The 17,982-nt window shown below is 44.0% G+C and overlaps 1 protein-coding gene across 1 annotated transcript in view; it reads right to left on the reverse strand.

Annotated features, from left to right (window-relative positions):
* Nucleotides 1-8,052: 8,052 nt before the first annotated feature.
* The window catches only part of LOC141133603 (uncharacterized), a 68,319-nt gene continuing 58,389 nt past the window's right edge, over nucleotides 8,053-17,982 (reverse strand). Inside the window, exons 9-10 of the mRNA XM_073623072.1 lie at nucleotides 17,123-17,290; nucleotides 8,053-10,111 (exon numbers count right to left, since the gene is read on the reverse strand). Coding sequence (XP_073479173.1) covers nucleotides 9,153-10,111; nucleotides 17,123-17,290 — 1,127 coding nt within the window. The 3' untranslated portion in view covers nucleotides 8,053-9,152. The remainder of the gene's footprint in view (nucleotides 10,112-17,122; nucleotides 17,291-17,982) is intronic.

Here is a 17,982-nt window from a genome sequence, read left to right on the forward strand (position 1 = left end):
AAATGACCTTTGCCTCCACAGCAGAGACACAGGCCCAGAGTTCTGCGCCTAGCACGTTCCTCGGGGGATGGCCTGGTCTGGCCCAGCTGCATGGGTTCCTTAGTTGGCAGGAGATGCTCCACAGGACGAAAAGAGGGGAGCTCAGGCTGACTAAGGACCAAGGAGTGCTGGCGTCGCTTTTCTAGGGTCCTTTCCTGAAAACTAATATCTATCTGGTTACACAGGGAGATAACTTCGTCCAGATCAGTGGGGATGGTTCTTCCTGCTAATTCGTCCTTCACTCTATCAGAAAGGCCATGCAGAAAGGTTGCGACTAAGGCCTCATTGTTCCAGCTCAGCTCAGCCGTCAGTATGCGGAAACGAAGAGAATACTGTCCCATAGAGCAGACTCTTGGCGGAGACGTAAGAGGGTGCTGGCCGCTGAAGAGACACGACCTGGTTCCTCAAAGATATTCCGGAAGAGTTTCAGAAAATTAGAGAGGCTGGAAACCACTGGGTCTTTCCTCTCCCACATAGGGGCAGCCCAAGCTAAAGCCTCGCTGGACAGAAAGAAATAATATAGGCTACCTTTGCCCGATCAGACTTGAAGTTTTGGGGTTGGAGTTCGAAATGAATAGTACACTGGCTAAGGAACCCTCTGCAGGCCTTGGAATCCCCAAAGTAACGGGACAGAGCTGGTAAGTGCAAAGGGTTAGCGGCTGCGACTGTAAGCAGAGCTGATACGGCAGCCGATTGCGGTTGTGGAACCGGGGAGCCTAAGGAGGCTTGAAGTTGCTCAAAGCGGGAAGCCAAATCCTGAAGGAATCGCATCACCTGGGTCTGATTAGATTCCTGGGTCTCGAGTCTGTGGACTATGCAGCTGATCATCGGCAGGTAGCGGCACATCAGACGGGTCCATGGCCGTGCAAACTGTCAGGTCACCTGTATCCAGGTGACAGATGCACCCCGTGATGTCAGGAGTGCACCGCTATGATAGTGGACCCTAAGGCTGACTGCTGCAGATGGAACTCGGGGTGGTTCAGGAAGGCAGGTCCCCTGGAGCACCAACACGGATCCCACAGTGAGTTAGAGCATAGATTCCCCAGGGCGCGGAGTCTAAGAGCCAGTTGGTGTTCACCAGAGCCTCTAGTGGTGAGGATGGACTGGGCTGCAACTGGCTCCAGGTCGCGGCCCCCAGGGTCTCCCAGCTCACGCTCACGGTAGGCTACAGGAGGATGGACAGGAAACAGCAGCCCAGGACAGCAAGGAATAGTAAGGAGGTAGCCAAATGTCGGGGCGACTAGCAGACAAGGATAACAGAGAACACGCCAAAAGTCAGGGTCACAGGCAAACAGGGATAGTCGAGAACGCGCCAAAGGTCAGGGTCACAAGCAGACAGGAATAGTCGGGAACACGCCAAGATCGGTAACAGAAACAGAGACAAACTTAGAGCACACAGAAACCAGGAAGCCAAACACACAATATTGCACGGCAAGGCAGGCTTGGAGAATACGGTGTTAAATAGTGGTTCCTGTTGAGGCTAGGGTGGAGTCACACAGAGGGAAGATTACTTAAGCATGCAGGTGTGAGAGTGCAAGCCTCAAGGCTGATACACAGACCAGGTAAGAGAAAGACAGGTCATGAATGTATTACTGCAAGGTCATGACACCATATAGAGGGGTGGTGTGGATAGAGGGGGTGCGCCCGTGCGCCCTCAATGGACGGGCCACCCCTGACAGCACCTGAGAGAGTGGCTCCTCCCACTTGCTCTGAACTTTAAAAGGAGGCTTCTCCCCCCAACTTGTCAGTTTTTGTGTTTCCCCTGGCAAGGGAACACCTAGTAGCCCCCTCCAACCACTAGGAATTCAAGCACACTCTACTAGAGCTCTGGCCACTACATGGGCAGAAAAAGATGGTGTCACCCCAGATCAAATTTGTAAGGTGGCTACATGGTCACGTTACCTAACATTTGTCCGTCATTACAGACTGGATCTTCTGTCAGTAGGTTATAAGGCATTTGGCAGAAAGGTCCTGTAGGCTGTGGTCTCTCCCTAGTGGGTAAGTCTCGTTTATCGTCTCAGGTGCTGTCCTGAAAGACGTTTAGGGAAAATTCAAGTTAGACTTACCGGTAACTTGTTTTCCAGGAGTCTTTCAGGACAGCGACAACCTGCCCTTGTTGTTTTATGTTGTGACTAACCATATTGTGATTATGTTTTCCAGCTTGGGCTGGAGGTACTCTGCTACAATTAACGAGCTGTGTGGAGAAGTCTTCTTTTAAAGTTCGGTGGAAGTGGTGTTTCTTGTTGGCAAGTGCTGTCCTGAAAGACTCCTGCAAAACAAGTTACCGGTAAGTCTAACTTGAATTATTTTTTTTAAAATATGCTAAATAACTTAATTTTTACATGACAAGACTGGTGACATAGTTGTCGGCTGAGAAACTACATTTAACTGGTTGCCGCCCACCCACCGTCAAGTGACGGCAGGGCGGTGCGGCTCTCATTCTGGGACGCCGTCATGTGACAGCGTCCCAGTATGGCCGCTCCTGCGAGCCCGTGGGGGTGCACAGCGAGGCGATCACAGCTGCGCTGTGTTGCTAGGACACAGCGTGACCCCGATCTGAGGAAAGAGCCGCGTCAGCGGCTCTTTAACCATGTGATCGGCTGTGTCCAATCACAGTCGGTCACATGTAAACAAGGAAGTGCCGGTAATCGGCGCTCCTCGCCTCACACTGACAGAGTGTGTGGCGAGGAGATCCGATCAGCTGCATCTTCACGCAGGGGGACATTTAGGAATGTAATCAGGGCACTGATCATCAGTGCCCTGATTACATTATTGAAAAACAGTGTCACAAATCAGAGTCCACCAATGCCAGCTATCAGTGCCCACCAGTGGCAGCAATCAGTGCTCACCACTGCCCACAAGTGCCACCAATCAGTGCCCATTAGCGATGCCAGTCAGTGCTGTCAATCAATGCCGCCTATCAGTGCTGCCCACCAATGCCCATCACTGCTGTCAATCAATGCCCATCAGTAATGCCCATCAGCATTGCCCATCAGTGCCACCCATCAATGCCCATCAGTGCCCATCAGCACCGCCTATCCATGCAGCCTATCCGTGCTCATCAGTGCCGCCTATCAGTGCCCATAAGTGTGGCATAATAGTGCCTCCTCATCAGTGCCACCTAACCAGTGCCCATAAGTGCCCCCTCATCAATGCCCACCAGTTCAGCCTATCAGTGCCCATCAGTGTTGCCTCATCAGCACACATCAGTGAAGACGAAAAATGACTTAGTTACAAAATTTACTGACAGAGAAAAAGTGAAATTTTTTTCTAAATTTTTGGTCTTTTTTTTGTTGTAAAAAATAAACAATTCATCCATACTTTACTTGTAGGCAGGTGCAGTCTGTACTCCCCACTGTAGGTGGTGCTCTACCTAAGCGGCAATGCAGTAGGGAAGAAAGTCATGAGGAACTTGGTTCTTCTATGGCATCCTGCTGTCACTAGGGAGGTAGCTGTCTGATTGGACGCAGGTGCCCCAGCTGACCTTGGTGGACATCTTGGGTCTGGGCAATGTCTATTTAAAGTGAGAAAACAAAATAAACTCCTAAGATCAGACTTTTAAAGGCACATTGAACCACAATTTATAAAAAATTCTATGTTTTATTATACATGGCCAGTTCATGTAAATTATTATTGTCAGATTTTTGAAATATGCTTTATTTTTCTATCCAGAAAGTGAGGCCTGTTTTATCCTGTGTTATCCTTCTGTGTGTCCTGAGGAAACAAATCGGTGAAATGCAAAGGGGCTCACTTTTCCATCGCTACGCAACAATAATTTACATGAACTGGCCACAATGGCCCGAATTCTGTTCAGACGTGAATATAGGCTTTTAATTGTGTTAACACATGTGTAAAAATCTTTTTATGTTTTCTATGTTTAATAAAATATAGATTTTTTTTTTATAAATTGTTGTGGTTTAATTTGCCTTTAAAGTCCGATCTTAGGGGTTTGTATTGTTTTCTAACTAGAAGTGTACGGATGTGGCAATGGAGTAATTTCAGTAACTTTATATCATTTTAAAGTGGAGCTTCACTGCATCTGAGCACCACAAACCAAAAACACTATTTAATTCATTTTTATTATTCAAAGCAATGTTGTTGAGAAATCACTTTGAAAAACACCCTAACATTTCTGGACGTGGGCAAATGATTCATGTAACATTTACTTCCTGGAATCTATCTGCCCTTAGCCCAAGCATGTATGCAGGAGGATGTGCTTAGCTGAGAAAACCCCTCCTCCCCTCCTGAAGACTTATGGGATGTATGACATCGTTTGTCTAGGCAAGAAACCAGGAAGTAATTGAAGAAATGTAAAAAATAAAAATGTTTAAAACAAGTAAATATGATATCCTTTTATATCCATTTACTAATGTTAGCAGCATAAGGATTAAAAATAATCAATGATGAATGGGAGAGTGGAGTTTTACTTTAAGACTCTGGCACCCTGGTTCGGGAAGGGAAAGCGCATAGGGGCAGTGAAAGGTTCCTGAGGAGTAAGGAAAGTACAGGGGCTACGATATCTCCACTTGTTTGGGGGCAGACTAGCCAGGCCACATTTCCTCACCTCGATGTAGAAGCTGTCGGCATCATTTCAAGATCTCGATCCTCTGCTACTGGTTGTAAGTGGCTCTGGTCAGCTGTGCCATTGTCAACACTCTTTTAATACAGACTGCCATCACCAAGCAATCATAACTATTGCAAGGATCTCATGGTATCATTAGAGGCAAGGCTGGATTAGCTCTCCCCTAAGCCATGGAGGTCATCAAAGCCCACAGGAAATGTCAATGATTACTGAGACATCATTCTGAGTTGTTATATTGTGCTACAGAGCTTTGTTGCTAAAATACAGGTTAAGATTTGTGGCTTGGCACTCAGTGGTGGCCAGCTGTTCCACCACATATTAGACTTGCCTGTCAGCAGGAACCTATGGCTGACAGCACTTTTTTAAAGTAAAGCTGGTTTGAAAATGGTTATTATGCCCTGTACACACAGCCGGACTTTTAGACCAAACTTGTCCGACGGAAGGAATCCAGTCAAATTATTTTGCTACCTCCAATTGCGACACTGGATAAACTCTCTCCGATGTCATGACACTTTCCTGTACCAGAAGACAGCCTTGGAGCATACCTGCCTGCACTCTCCAGGAGCCTCTGGTACAATATCTTTAATATACTCTTCCCTCAATTCTAGTGGTACCCCAGCTTCTCTATCCTATGTCCTCAAGTGGGAGCGAGCTATATCCCCCATTATTGTCAGATTGGAGAAAAGCCTGGTCCATTATTGCAAAGTGCTCCTTTAATACGGCCATGTTGGAGGCAGCCTATAAGGTCCTCCTCCATTGGTATTGGGTCCCAGCCCATATTGCCAAATCAAACCCATTTTACAGTGATAGATGTTTCTGGGGTTGTGGTCAACGAGGAGATGAACTCCATATCTGGTGGTCCTGCCCGTGCCTAGTGGGATTTTGGTCGAGGGTATTTGAACTTCTATTCACCCTCTTCCATGTACCTACCTGCAAAGATGCTAAATTGGCTCTGCTCCATTGCCCGATCCCTGGCCTGGGGGTACCTTCTCCCCATTCTTCGCTCTACTCCCCCCTTCTTTTTTTCTTCTGTGACTCCCCCTACCTTTACCTGACCCCTTCCCCCTCCAACCACACCCCCCTCCCTTTTTTTTTCTTTTTTTTTTTCTCGTTCTTGTATGCTTGGTTTATGTTTAATTTCTCCCAATCTTTGGGGGTTGCTCCACAGCCTAGCCCCTGAGCCCTTTGACTCAGGCACCCTGTGTTGACCCCCGGCCCCAGTCGGAGGGTAATTGTTGTCCGACAGTTTATACCTTAAAATGTATTCTATTAGATTATTTTTAGGTTGTACTATGTTATGCCTTTTATTCATATCCCCTGCACAGGATTATTACAGCAGTATTTTTTTTTTTTCATGTCTTAATAAAAATATTGTAGCAGAAAATTTAGGAAAATATAACATCCGTAGGTTAAAAAACTCAATATTAATCAAACAATAAAAAAAGCTTTAGAAGTACCAAAAAGTCCAAAAGTCAAAATGGGAGTGAACATGAGTCATCACGGAGTCATCATGGAGTGAACAAAGCAACAGTTTATTTATTAAGCACCAAGTAACATGTTTCAATTCCAACTACCACTTCATCAGGCGAATGTTGCGGTGACAAGTTCTACAGTAAAGCATAAAATATGTAAAGGGCATGTGAAAAAAAAAGTATTTTTCTAAATATTTATTTTTTAAATATACAGTATGTTACTCATAACTATTAAGAGAACCCAATATCTAAAATCAGCAAGTTAAAAAAAATCTATATCATTTAAAGAATAAAATGTTTGTTTAAAAAAAGGTTTAGAAGTGCCAAAAAGTACAAAAGTAATGTATATGGAAGTGTTAGGAGATGAGTCATCACAGAGTTGTTAGTTCACAAAACAACAGCATATTTACTGTACAAAGTCGTCGAGAAGTCTTTTCTTACCAATTCCTGTATGTCCATTTTTGGTACTATTGGTAGGTACCATTCATATATACTCTCTGCATATTTTCTTTTGTAATTTTTCTGTATTATATATACCCTATCTAAGGGGTCATTATCTGACTATTGACTTGGTTTATTTTTAGCTACAGTATTGAACACGCTTATAGTGGGAATTTGTGACCACTTACCGCTGTGTGGGATTTATATTCAAATACCTATACATGACTACTATATACCAGGTGAGAGCTAAGTCTAACACAAATCGGTCTTTGAATTGGGGGACCTTTATATTAGCACCCTAATCTATAAAACATATGCTTGTTGTTTTTTGTTTTATTTAGTGGTATCTACTATAGCCCACATGATATATTTGTATCCTACTACCATAGACACACATATGCAATTTAGTTTTTTTCGGTTGTCTGTCAGTTTGGTCAAGTTCTCCTACACCTTGAGCCACAAGTTTACCAGCAAGCATACACGTTGTTATATCTATGTGTAATCAGTCTTCGTGTATACCGTATACTCAAGTATAAGCCAACGCAAATATAAGCCAAGGCACCTAATTTTACCTGAAAAAACTGGAAAAACTTATTGACTCGAGTATAAGCCTAGGGTGAGAAATGCGCAGCTACTGTAAGTGGAAAAGAGGGTCAACAATGCCCATTTGCAGCCTCACTGTGCCCATTTGCATGCCTCACTGTGCCCATTTGCAGCCATAGGTCCCCCGAACTTCAAACTTGGTAGTTAAGGGTTCCTAGTTGCCCCCTAGCTGCAGCCAAAATTTGGGGTATCTGGACCCAAAGGGCCCCCTAAATGACATTGCTGCAGATAGACACAGTTAACCGACTTTGGGGCCCCGTATCTCTGGGCCACTTGATGCTAGGAACCCCAAATTTGGTGTGCAAACCCAGTGGATCTAGAACTATAACATAGCCATAGCTGGGCATAGCACCAAGTGGCCCGAGATATGGGTATGGGTAGGCACTGGTATATTTAAAAACAAGAGAATACTTTTTTAAGTATTTAATGTAGTATATATCTATATAAGTATGTATTATGATTGTTACAACATTTCTCCAGGAGGAGTACATACCGTATATATACTCGAGTATAAGCCGAGTTTTTCAGCACATTATTTTGTGCTGAAAATGCCCCCCTCGGCTAATACTGGGGTCAAGCACTTTTCTGCAGCAGAGAATGACATTTTCAGAACCGAATCTTGGGGCCACTTAGTGCTAGGAACCCCAGCTTTGGATATGTTGTAGTGCTAGTTCCACTGGGTTTGCACAACAAATGTGGGGTTCCTAGCACCAAGTGGCCCAGAGATAAGGGACCCCAAAGTTGGTTCAGAAAATGACATTCTCTGCTGCAGAAAAGTGCTTGACTCCAGTATAAGCCGAGGGGGGCATTTTTAGCACAAAAAAATGTGCTGAAACACTCGGCTTATACTCGAGTATATACGGTATGCACTCCTCCTGGAGAAATGTTGTAACAAACATAATTCATACTTATAAAGATATATACTACATTAAATACTTATACATGTACTCTCTTGTTTTTAAGTATGCCAGCACCTACCTAGCATCTGTCCTGAGGAAGCTAATATTTTAGTGAAATGCATCCACAAGCAAGTTTTTGGAGGCATTACTGGATCAGAAATTTTTTTTTTACCTTGATACAGTATTACATTAATCTTTGTACCGTAGGTCCAGTCCTCTATAACTGCATTATTGGGTAACTGGTAACTGTGTCCATACAGGGTGTTGTTTGTATGTTGTTTATATGTTTTTTAATTGTGTTGTAATAAAATGTATACTTTTTTACTGATTCTCTCTCTCATTGTGTGCCCACAAATTCAGCTAATTTTTTGACTTGGTCAATCCTTGAATATATATTTTAGATGTTGGCATGGTGAGGGTCTTCCCTGCTCATGAAGAAAAGAAGAAAGCCGTTAACCAGCTTCTGTTAGAGGGACATCGGTCCCCTTAGTGCCCAACAGTGCTGCTAATCAGTGCCCTCCAATGCCGTCAATCAGTGCCCTCCAATGCCGTCAATCAGTGCCCTCCAATGCCGCTAATCAGTGCCCTCCAGTGCTGCTAATCAATGCCCACCATTGCCATCTATCAGTGCCCATCAGTACTGCTAATCAGTGCCCACCAGTGCTACCTATCAGTGCCCATCAGTACTGCCAATCACTGCCCATCGCTACCTCATCATCAGTGTCATTTATCAGTGCTGCCTATCAGTGCCCATCAGGGCCGCCTATCAATGCCACCTATCAGTGCAGCCTACTAGTGCCCATTAGTGCAGCCTTGTCACCGTGCATCAGCGAAGGAGAAAAATTACATGTTTCCAAAACTTTATAATAAACTATTGCAAGTTTTCTTTTTTTTTCCTAAATTTTGATCATTTTACATTTATTTAGCCAAAACATAAAACCCTGTGGTGATTAAATACGACCAAAAGAAAGCTCTGTTTGTGTGAAAAAAATGATAAAAATGTCATATTGGTACGGTGCTGCATGACCGCGGAATTTTCATTCAAAGTATGAGAGCGCCGAAAGCTGAAAATTGGTCTGGGTGGGAAGGGGGTATAAGTGCACAGTAAGAAAGTGGTTAAAGAGTGCTTTCAGTCTGTTCGTTGTTTGTAGGGGTCTGTGATAGCTTTAAAGGAGGGCGATGATCTTTCTTATAACAGAGCAAGCTGTAGACGTATCTCCGAAAATCAGAGGATGCTAAATAATAGATAAGAGGATCCAAACAACAGTTTATGCTGCTGATACTGGCACAGAGGATGTAGGTATAATGCAGAGAGCCTTCCGAATACGTATACACCTTCACATAGTGGATAAAATAGAGGACATTGGTGGGGCCAAAGCAAAGGACAAACACACTGAGCACAACCACGGATAGACGGATAGCTCGCAATCTCTTATGGGTGCGATCAAATTTTGATCTACTGAGACCGCAGATGGTTCCAATGTAACAGAAAGTTGTAATGAATAATGGTAGGAAAAAGAAAAGTGAGATAAGAGTGGTGAAAAAGTAAAAATAATAACCACGGTGAACATAAACGTTCTTATTATCATGACATGTTGTGATATTTAGCATACGGACTGATTGTTTACGCATGAGAAGGGGCACAGTACTGGCCAATGAGATGACCCAGATGACACCACACACCAGCCAGGCTCGGGTCACTGTGCGCCAGGAGAGAGACCGCACCGGGTAGACTACGGCCAGGAAACGGTCCACGCTGATACTGGTCATGAGCAGGATGGAGCAGTACATGTTACAGTAATATGCTGCCGTGACAAAGCGACACATTCCTTCTCCGATGAGCCAGTTATTTTCTAAAAATCGGTAGACAACTTGAAAAGGCAGGACGCTAACGAAGAGGACATCTGCAGTGGCGAGGTTCAGCATGTAGACCACTGCTGGCTTCCTGACCTTCATCTTCACCAGGAATATTATAATCGCCATGATATTGAGAGGAAGAGCCACCAGGAACACAACAGTATAGATCAGCGGGGTAAGCATGTTTACCATCCACATTTTTTTTGGAGGTTTCCACACTGGAAGATAAAAACATAATATTTCTATCAATAACTAAACCGGATAACATGTATCTTTTTTTTTTTTTTTAAGATTAAAATAAATATTTAAGAGAGCAACACATTCTGCATAGAAAGAAAAAAAACACTTGAAAATGTGCAATCAGGGGGGCATGTCCGGTAGGCCATCTAGATGGCTGCATCTATTGGAGCTCTGGCTGTATAGAGAGCTTCTGCGGTACACAGCAACACAGGAAGCAGCTTAGACCCTCTCTCAGAGAGTCTGATATACTCTCGTCACCTAAAAAACAACTTATTTCACGTGTAGATAGGCATGTAATCAGGATATCTTTCCCTCCCCCTCCTAACAATTCTACTTTTCTCTATTCTCTTACTTATACATCTTCTCTCATTTACCCTTTCCTCCTTATACCCCCCTAATTCCCTCTTCACCCCCCTTTTTTTTCTTTCTCCCCCCTTACCTTCTTAACCTCCCTCTCCTCACCTGCCTCAGACCTATACACCCCCTGCTCCTTCTACATCCTCCCCTCGTCCTTATCTTTTCTTTCCTTTCTTCTTTTACCCATCTTCTGAAGCTGGTGGCAATCTGCCACTTCTAGGAAATTGTCAGGGTTGGGCTCAGCCCTTCCTTCTCTGAGCTGGCTGCCCAGCTGTCGGCTAATTGCCAGCTCCTATCTCTCCACAGTTACTCACCTGTTGATTATATCCTGCTCGTCAGTCCTGCCTACTTAAGCCACCCAGTCCAGAGGAGCTCTGCCTTCGCCTTGGTCAACATCTCAGAAACTGAGACGCTCTCCTGCGATCCTGTTCAAGACTTGCTTTGCTGATATCCCTTCTGGCTCCAGATCCTGCTTGCTGCTCCACTACATTGATCCCTGACTTCTAGCTTGGCTGACTATCCATTCCGGTTACTGAACTTTGGCTATGTTTTAACTACAATTGTTCTTTTTACTTTTATTATTAAACAAGTGTGATTTAACTGTACTTCTGTCTCGGACTGATTTCATGGTTTCTGACAGAAATAGATTTGGTGGTCTCCACTCCCTTTTCTTAATCTTCCTCCCAGTAATATATATTGAAGGTTGATGGTCTTAGGTCACTGACTAGTTTCAAACCAGTAGGCACGATAGCATTGTGCTGCCTAGTCCTTCTTCCTGGATCAGACAAACCAACAACAGCAGTTCCAGAACTGAGATTCTTTATAATTAGGAACTGGTCCAGAGTCCTGGGTTGTTTAGGACTTAGACCTCTTTTGTGACTTTAACTCTGGCTCTGTCAAGTATACTTAGTCATTTGATTAATAGCAAAAAGATTCTAGTACTCTTTTATCTAACCATATCAATATTTTGAATGTTCTATTTTGTATCTCTTTTCTACATCTGTATAACTGGCTTCCATGCTTAGATTGCCACCAGTACTACCTGTTAGACATATGCAAATGAAATCGTAACAAATAGTAATGAATTTCATTGAAATTTGTTTAAATTTGTTTCATTTATTCATTTTCAAACGAATTCCAACTTTTTAGAACGACTACAATTCGGACTGGTCGAAAAAGGATCGATCGATTTGAAAATGGCATGGGGTCCCCCCAGTCCTTACCAGGCCTGATGGGTATTTTAAGGGGTACCCCGCGCCAAAATAAGAAAAGAAAGAAGTGGGCCCCCCCAAAATCCATAAGAGACCCTTATACGAGCATGCAGCCCGGCAGGTCAGGAAAGGGGGGGCAAGAAAATGGGGGGGGCGGGATCTAGGGGGGCCCCTTGTTAAATTTGGCTCTTAGTGAGCGTATTAACGAAAACCCCTTTAAGGAACTTTATAAATAAAAAAAACGCAAATTTGAAAAAATCGGAAATTTGAAAAAAATCGGAAATTCGAAAATCTGAAATGATAACTTAACTATTACTAGCTATTAAAGGTATTGAAATTTCCGTTCAAATGTGGCTCTTAGTGATCATAATGTACAGTATCTCACAAAAGTGAGTACACCCCTCACAATTTTGTAAATATTTTATTCTATCTTTTCATGTGACAACACTGAAGAAATGACATTTTGCTACAATGTAAAGTAGTGAGTGTACAGCTTGTATAACAGTGTAAATTTGCTGTCTCCTCAAAATAACTCAACACACAGCCGTTATTGTCAAAACCGCTGGCAACAAAAGTGAGTACACCCCTAAGTGAAAATGTCCAAATTGGGCCCAAAGTGTCAATATTTTGTGTGGCCATTATTTTTCAGCACTGCCTTAACCCTCTTGGGTATGGAGTTCACCAGAGCTTCACAGGTTGCCACTGGAGTCCTCTTCCCCTCCTCCATGATGACATCATGGAGCTGGTGGTTGTTAGAGACCTTGCACTTCTCCACCTTCCGTTTGAGGATGCCCCACAGATGCTCAATAGGGTTTAGGTCTGGAGACATGCTTGGCCAGTCCATCACCTTTACCCTCAGCGTCTTTAGAAAGGCAGTGGTCATCTTGGTGGTGTGTTTGGGGTCGTTATGATATTGGAATACTGCCCTGCGGCCCAGTCTCTGAAGGGAGGGGATCATGCTGTGCTTCAGTATGTCACAGTACATGTTGGCATTCATGGTTCCCTCAATGAACTGTAGCTCCCCAGTGCCGGCAGCACTCATGCAGCCCCAGACCACGACACTCCCACCACCATGCTTGACTGTAGGCAAGACACACTTGTCTTTGTACTCCTCACCTGGTTGCCGCCACACGTGCTTGACACAATCTGAACCAAATACGTTTATCTTGGTCTCATCAGACCACAGGACATGGTTCCAGTATTCCAGTTTTCAGCAAACTGGCTGCGGTCTTTCTTGTGCATCATCTTTAGAAGAGGCTTCCTTCTGGGATGACAGCCATGCAGACCAATTTGATGCAGTGTGCGGTTTATGGTCTGAGCACTGACAGGCTGACCCCCCACCCCTTCAACCTCTGCAGCAATGCTGGCAGCACTCATACGTCTATTTCCCAAAGACAACCTCTGGATATGACGCTGGGCACATGCACTCAACCTCTTTGGCAGGCCCGGATTTACTCCCTTTGCCGCCCCAAGGCCGGGTCCTTCAATGCCGCCCCCCCCACACACACACACCACCATTCTTGTCCTTAATCGATGACTGCTACAATAGATTAATTAAAAACATATCTCCACACACAAGAACACTGAAAATAACTGGCTTTAATTGTACAGACTAAAAATACTTCAGGGTAAGCGCGCGAGGGGTAAGGATTTTTCGCGGGCAATTTTTCAGGGCAATGGCTGGTGTTAGTGCTTCAATCATCCCCGGCACCATGGTTGTTATGGTGTCAGGATGATTGAAACACATTACTTCTATCATTACATTGTAATGTAAAATGAAATAGTTCAACTCACCATAATGCAGAATCATTGGGAGCCCTGAGCACGTCACTTGCCACTATGCCTGCCACCAGATGAAGATGTCACTTGCCACGCTGCCACCAGATGGAGATGTTACTTGCCACGCTGCCACCAGATGGAGATGTCACTTGCCACGCTGCCACCAGATGGAGATGTCACTTGCCACGCTGCCTGCCACCAGATGGGGATGTCACTTGCCATGCTGCCACCAGATGGAGATGTCACTTGCCACGCTGCCACCAGATGGAGATGTCACTTGCCACACTGCCTGCCACCAGATGGAGATGTCACTAGCCACGCTGCCTGCCACCAGATGGAGATGTCACTTGCCACGCTGCCTGCCACCAGATGGAGATGTCACTTGCCACACTGCCTGCCTGCCACCGGATGGAGATGTCACTTGCCACACTGCCTGGCTGCCACCAGATGGAGATGTCACTTGCCACACTGCCACCAGATGGAGATGTCACTTGCCATGCTGCCACCAGATGGAGATGTCACTTGCCACGCTGCCTGGCTGCCACCAGATGTTGATGTCACTTGCCACGCTGCCTGGCTGCCACCAGATGGAGGAGGGTGGAACAGCAGTGCGGGCAATGAGAGATGTCATCTCTCTCCCCCGCCGCCGCACCGCTGACATTACTTATCGAACTTTTCAAAAATGGCGCCGGGCAGCGCAATCACACTACTGCGCATGCACTGCCCAGCCGAGCACGTACGAGCTTTCCCGAGCCCGGCCGGCTTCGGAACGGTGCATGCGCAGTAGTGGGCGGCTCGCGGCCATCTTTTCTAAGGGCACTGGTGCCCTTAATCGACTTTAACGGGCAGCCTGGAAGGGGGTGAGGCCGCGAAGTCACCGCAGGAGCAGCGCCGCCCCTGCACCACTGCCGCCCCGAGGCCTGGCCTCGGTGGCCTTGTGGCAAATCCGGCCCTGCTCTTTGGTCGACCATGGTGAGGCCTGTTCTGAGTGGAACCTGTCCTGTTAAACCGCTGTATGGTCTTGGCCACTGTGCTGCAGCTCAGTTTCAGGGTCTTGGCAATCTTCTTATAGCCTAGACCATCTTTATTTAGAGCAACAAATCTTTTTTTCAGATCCTCAGAGATCTCTTTGCCATGAGCTGCCATGTCGAAACTTCCAGTGACCAGTATGAGAGAGTGAGAGCGATAACACCAAATTTAACACACCTGCTCCCCATTCATACTTGAGACCTTGTAACGCTAACGAGTCACATGACACCGGGGAGGGAAAGTGGCTAATTGGGTCCAATTTGGACATTTTCACTTAGGGGTGTACTCACTTTTGCTGCCAGCGGTTTAGACATTAATGGCTGTGTGTTAAGTTATTTTGAGGGGACAGCAAATTTACACTGTTATACAAGCTGTACACTCACTACTTTACATTGTCGCAAAGTGCCATTTCTTCAGTGTTGTCACATGAAAAGATAGAATAAAATATTTACAAAAATGTGAGAAGTGTACTCACTTTTGTGAGATACTGTATACAAATTTATCCGAAGTTACGAATTATCCGAAATAATGAATGCCGTATCTAAACGAATGGAACGTAACAAATTAATAATAATAAATTACAATTAAAATAATAAAAACGTATTATTATTATTGTTTGTTTTTATTAATTTGTTCTATTCCATTTGTTTAGATGCGGAATTCGTTACTTCGGATAAATGGTAACTTTGGATAAATTCGTATTCGTTACATTCACTAACAGCCAAATTTGAAAGGGAATTCCAATACCTATAATAGTTAGTAATAGTTAAGTTATTATTAGTTAGTTATTATTTCAGATTTTCGGGTTTTAGAATTCCCGATTTTTTTTTTTTCTAATTTCCGAATTTCTGATTTTTTTTTTCTAATTTACGATTTTTTATGAATTTACAAATTGCGATCATAACGAGTGACCCGAAAAATGAAAAAAAACAAAACAAAACAAATGAAACGAAAACAAACACATTTTTTGTCAGTGCGCATGTCTACTATGGAGCAAAATCTCTGAGGAATGTGTCCAACACCTTGTTGAATGTTTGTCACGAAGAATGAAGGCAGTTCTGAAGGCAAATGAGGGTCCGAGGTGGTCCTAATACAGTGGCCAGTGAATGTATATGAGTACTGCTGCCCAATACTTAAATGATTTGCGCTAAGCATAGAATTTTTTTTACACATAAGTCCTTAGGTATTGCTGGTTACATACAGGCCAGTGACACCACAGTTTGAAGGCAGAACAACCAGAATGTGGAGACTGGAGACAGAAGGCATGGGAAGGGTGTCCTCTTAAAAAAAAATAAAGCTACAGCTCTTAGTGGGGAAGAAAGTGTGGCATTTGGCACAACATAAAAAAGACTGCACAAACAGGCCTAAATGCACACCTCAGCTAATGGCCATTTCTAACAAGGCACCTGCATTAGTGCAGGCCAGCACCTCAAGCACATACTGGGCTATCTCCAACAAGTGATTTATCCCCTGCATAATGTCCCCAACATCAAACACCAGAGGGCAGTTTTGTCACACACTAATCTGTTATGGGCAGAAGTTGTGTCACCGTTTTTCTGCAAGGTAAGCCATGGCCTGGTTTAATTGGTGAAACTGTTGGCAAACCTTTCTGGCCTGGTGTGGAACATCTTAGAATCCTGGGTACTTGCCCAGGAAAGGCTATATTACAGAGTTGAGGACAGGCAAGGTGTGTGCTGGATTAACTGCAAGCAAAGGGCTGCCACCAAATTTCTGCTGTTATCACACACAGCCTTGCTTGATTGCAGCTGTTGAAAAGGTCAGCCACCTCTCAGCATGAGCACAAGGAGCTGTCTGAAGCTCTGGCTTTGTATATCTCCTGGCCTACAGGCAAATAAGGTGATCATAAAGCATGGAGGTGTCTTTCTTAGAAAAATATTGGTAATAGGGTGTCTCCCACTCTTGGGCCACACAAGCCATGAACTAGTGGAAAGAGGATGTTCCAACTAGTTGGTATGAGATGAACTGCAGTGTTGTGCATCAGGACATCACAAGATCCATTTTTCAAGGCAGAGTGAGAGGTCCTGTAAGGTCCCTAAACATTAGTCTGGGATGCTTGTTGCTTTATGTGAATAAAGGACACGATTATCACTATACCAAGGTGTGCTGGTGAAGATCCTTATTTTTCTATTATGATATGGCTTATAAGACTTCCCAGAAGAGTGAAGACTGTTATAGCTGGAAAGGGAAGGAAACTCCATATTAATGACCACAATTTTGGAATGAGGAGTCTATCAAGCTCATATACAGTATGTGTAATGGTTAAGTGTCTACAAACTTTAGGCCATGCAGTATATGTACATGTAGCTGAAAGACAATCATCTATTTATATGTACAGGAGACAATGAAATCAGCCAATCACTGTCAGTATATTGGTCGCTGAAATGGAAACAGGAGTCACCATAGCCCTGTTCTGGGGGAGGAGTCTCACTTTGGCAAATAACCTTCTCAAAAGGTGGAAGTAAAGAATGAGACAAGACAAATTGGATAGGGTTCCACTTATATTAGATGGGTGTACTGTTTATTGCTGTCCTCTGGCTAACCTGCTATCCATTAAAAGGCACAGTGTCAATATTATGTTGTAGCATGACTTACGTCTTCCAAAATATCCATTTCTTAGTTTGAAGGCTTGAGTCCTGACATTCATGAGCACAATGCTCACATTGGGAGAAACCGCCAAATTCACCTCCTTATTGGCAAAATAATACCCAAGTGGGGCACTCAAGGCTTTTAAAGGCTTATAAGCTGTTAAGAAGTTCAGACCTATAAAGCAAGAAAGAGCGATAGAAAGATTATGTCTAAGCATGACTGGCCAATGTAGAAAGTGAAGTGATGCCTAGTCTGGGACTAGAATACAAGGAAATAAGGCTGGAATGGGGTGGACCTAGTATACAGTGTGCTTTACTTACCTAGACTAATATGCAAGGAAGTACATCTAAGCAAGATGAGGGCCATTAAGCAAAGAATCTAGGAAAATGTGAGTAAGGCCAACAATGAAACCAGTTGTAATCATGGCTAGATTAGTAGCTCTTGATTGTCTGAGCTCAGCCAGGGCTATTACACCAAAAATTAAAATGTATTATGGTCAGGACTGGTAAAACTGCAGGAGAGTAACAAAACAAGTACAAAAGTTTTGAAGACATGGGAATCCCACCTAATTATGATATGTAGTACTCACCCAATATTACCTGTGGGGTTGTAATCAAAATATAATAGACCAACAATATAGAAAAATAAAAAAAAACAAAGAGTTCTACACACCCTATAGAGTTAACTATAAAATTAATTTTATTGCTCAAAACAGTATACAAAATATCTCTAGCACAATACCCGAAATCCCCACATACCCGAAGAACTCCCTAAAAAGGGGTTTCTATCCCCTCCCTTAAACAACTTCTCTAAAACACAACACCCTGTGTGGGACTGTGGTGCACCCCTCGTAAATGGCCGAGGGG

Source organism: Aquarana catesbeiana, linkage group LG03, assembly GCF_042186555.1.
Source record: "Aquarana catesbeiana isolate 2022-GZ linkage group LG03, ASM4218655v1, whole genome shotgun sequence".
Lineage (NCBI taxonomy): Eukaryota > Metazoa > Chordata > Amphibia > Anura > Ranidae > Aquarana > Aquarana catesbeiana.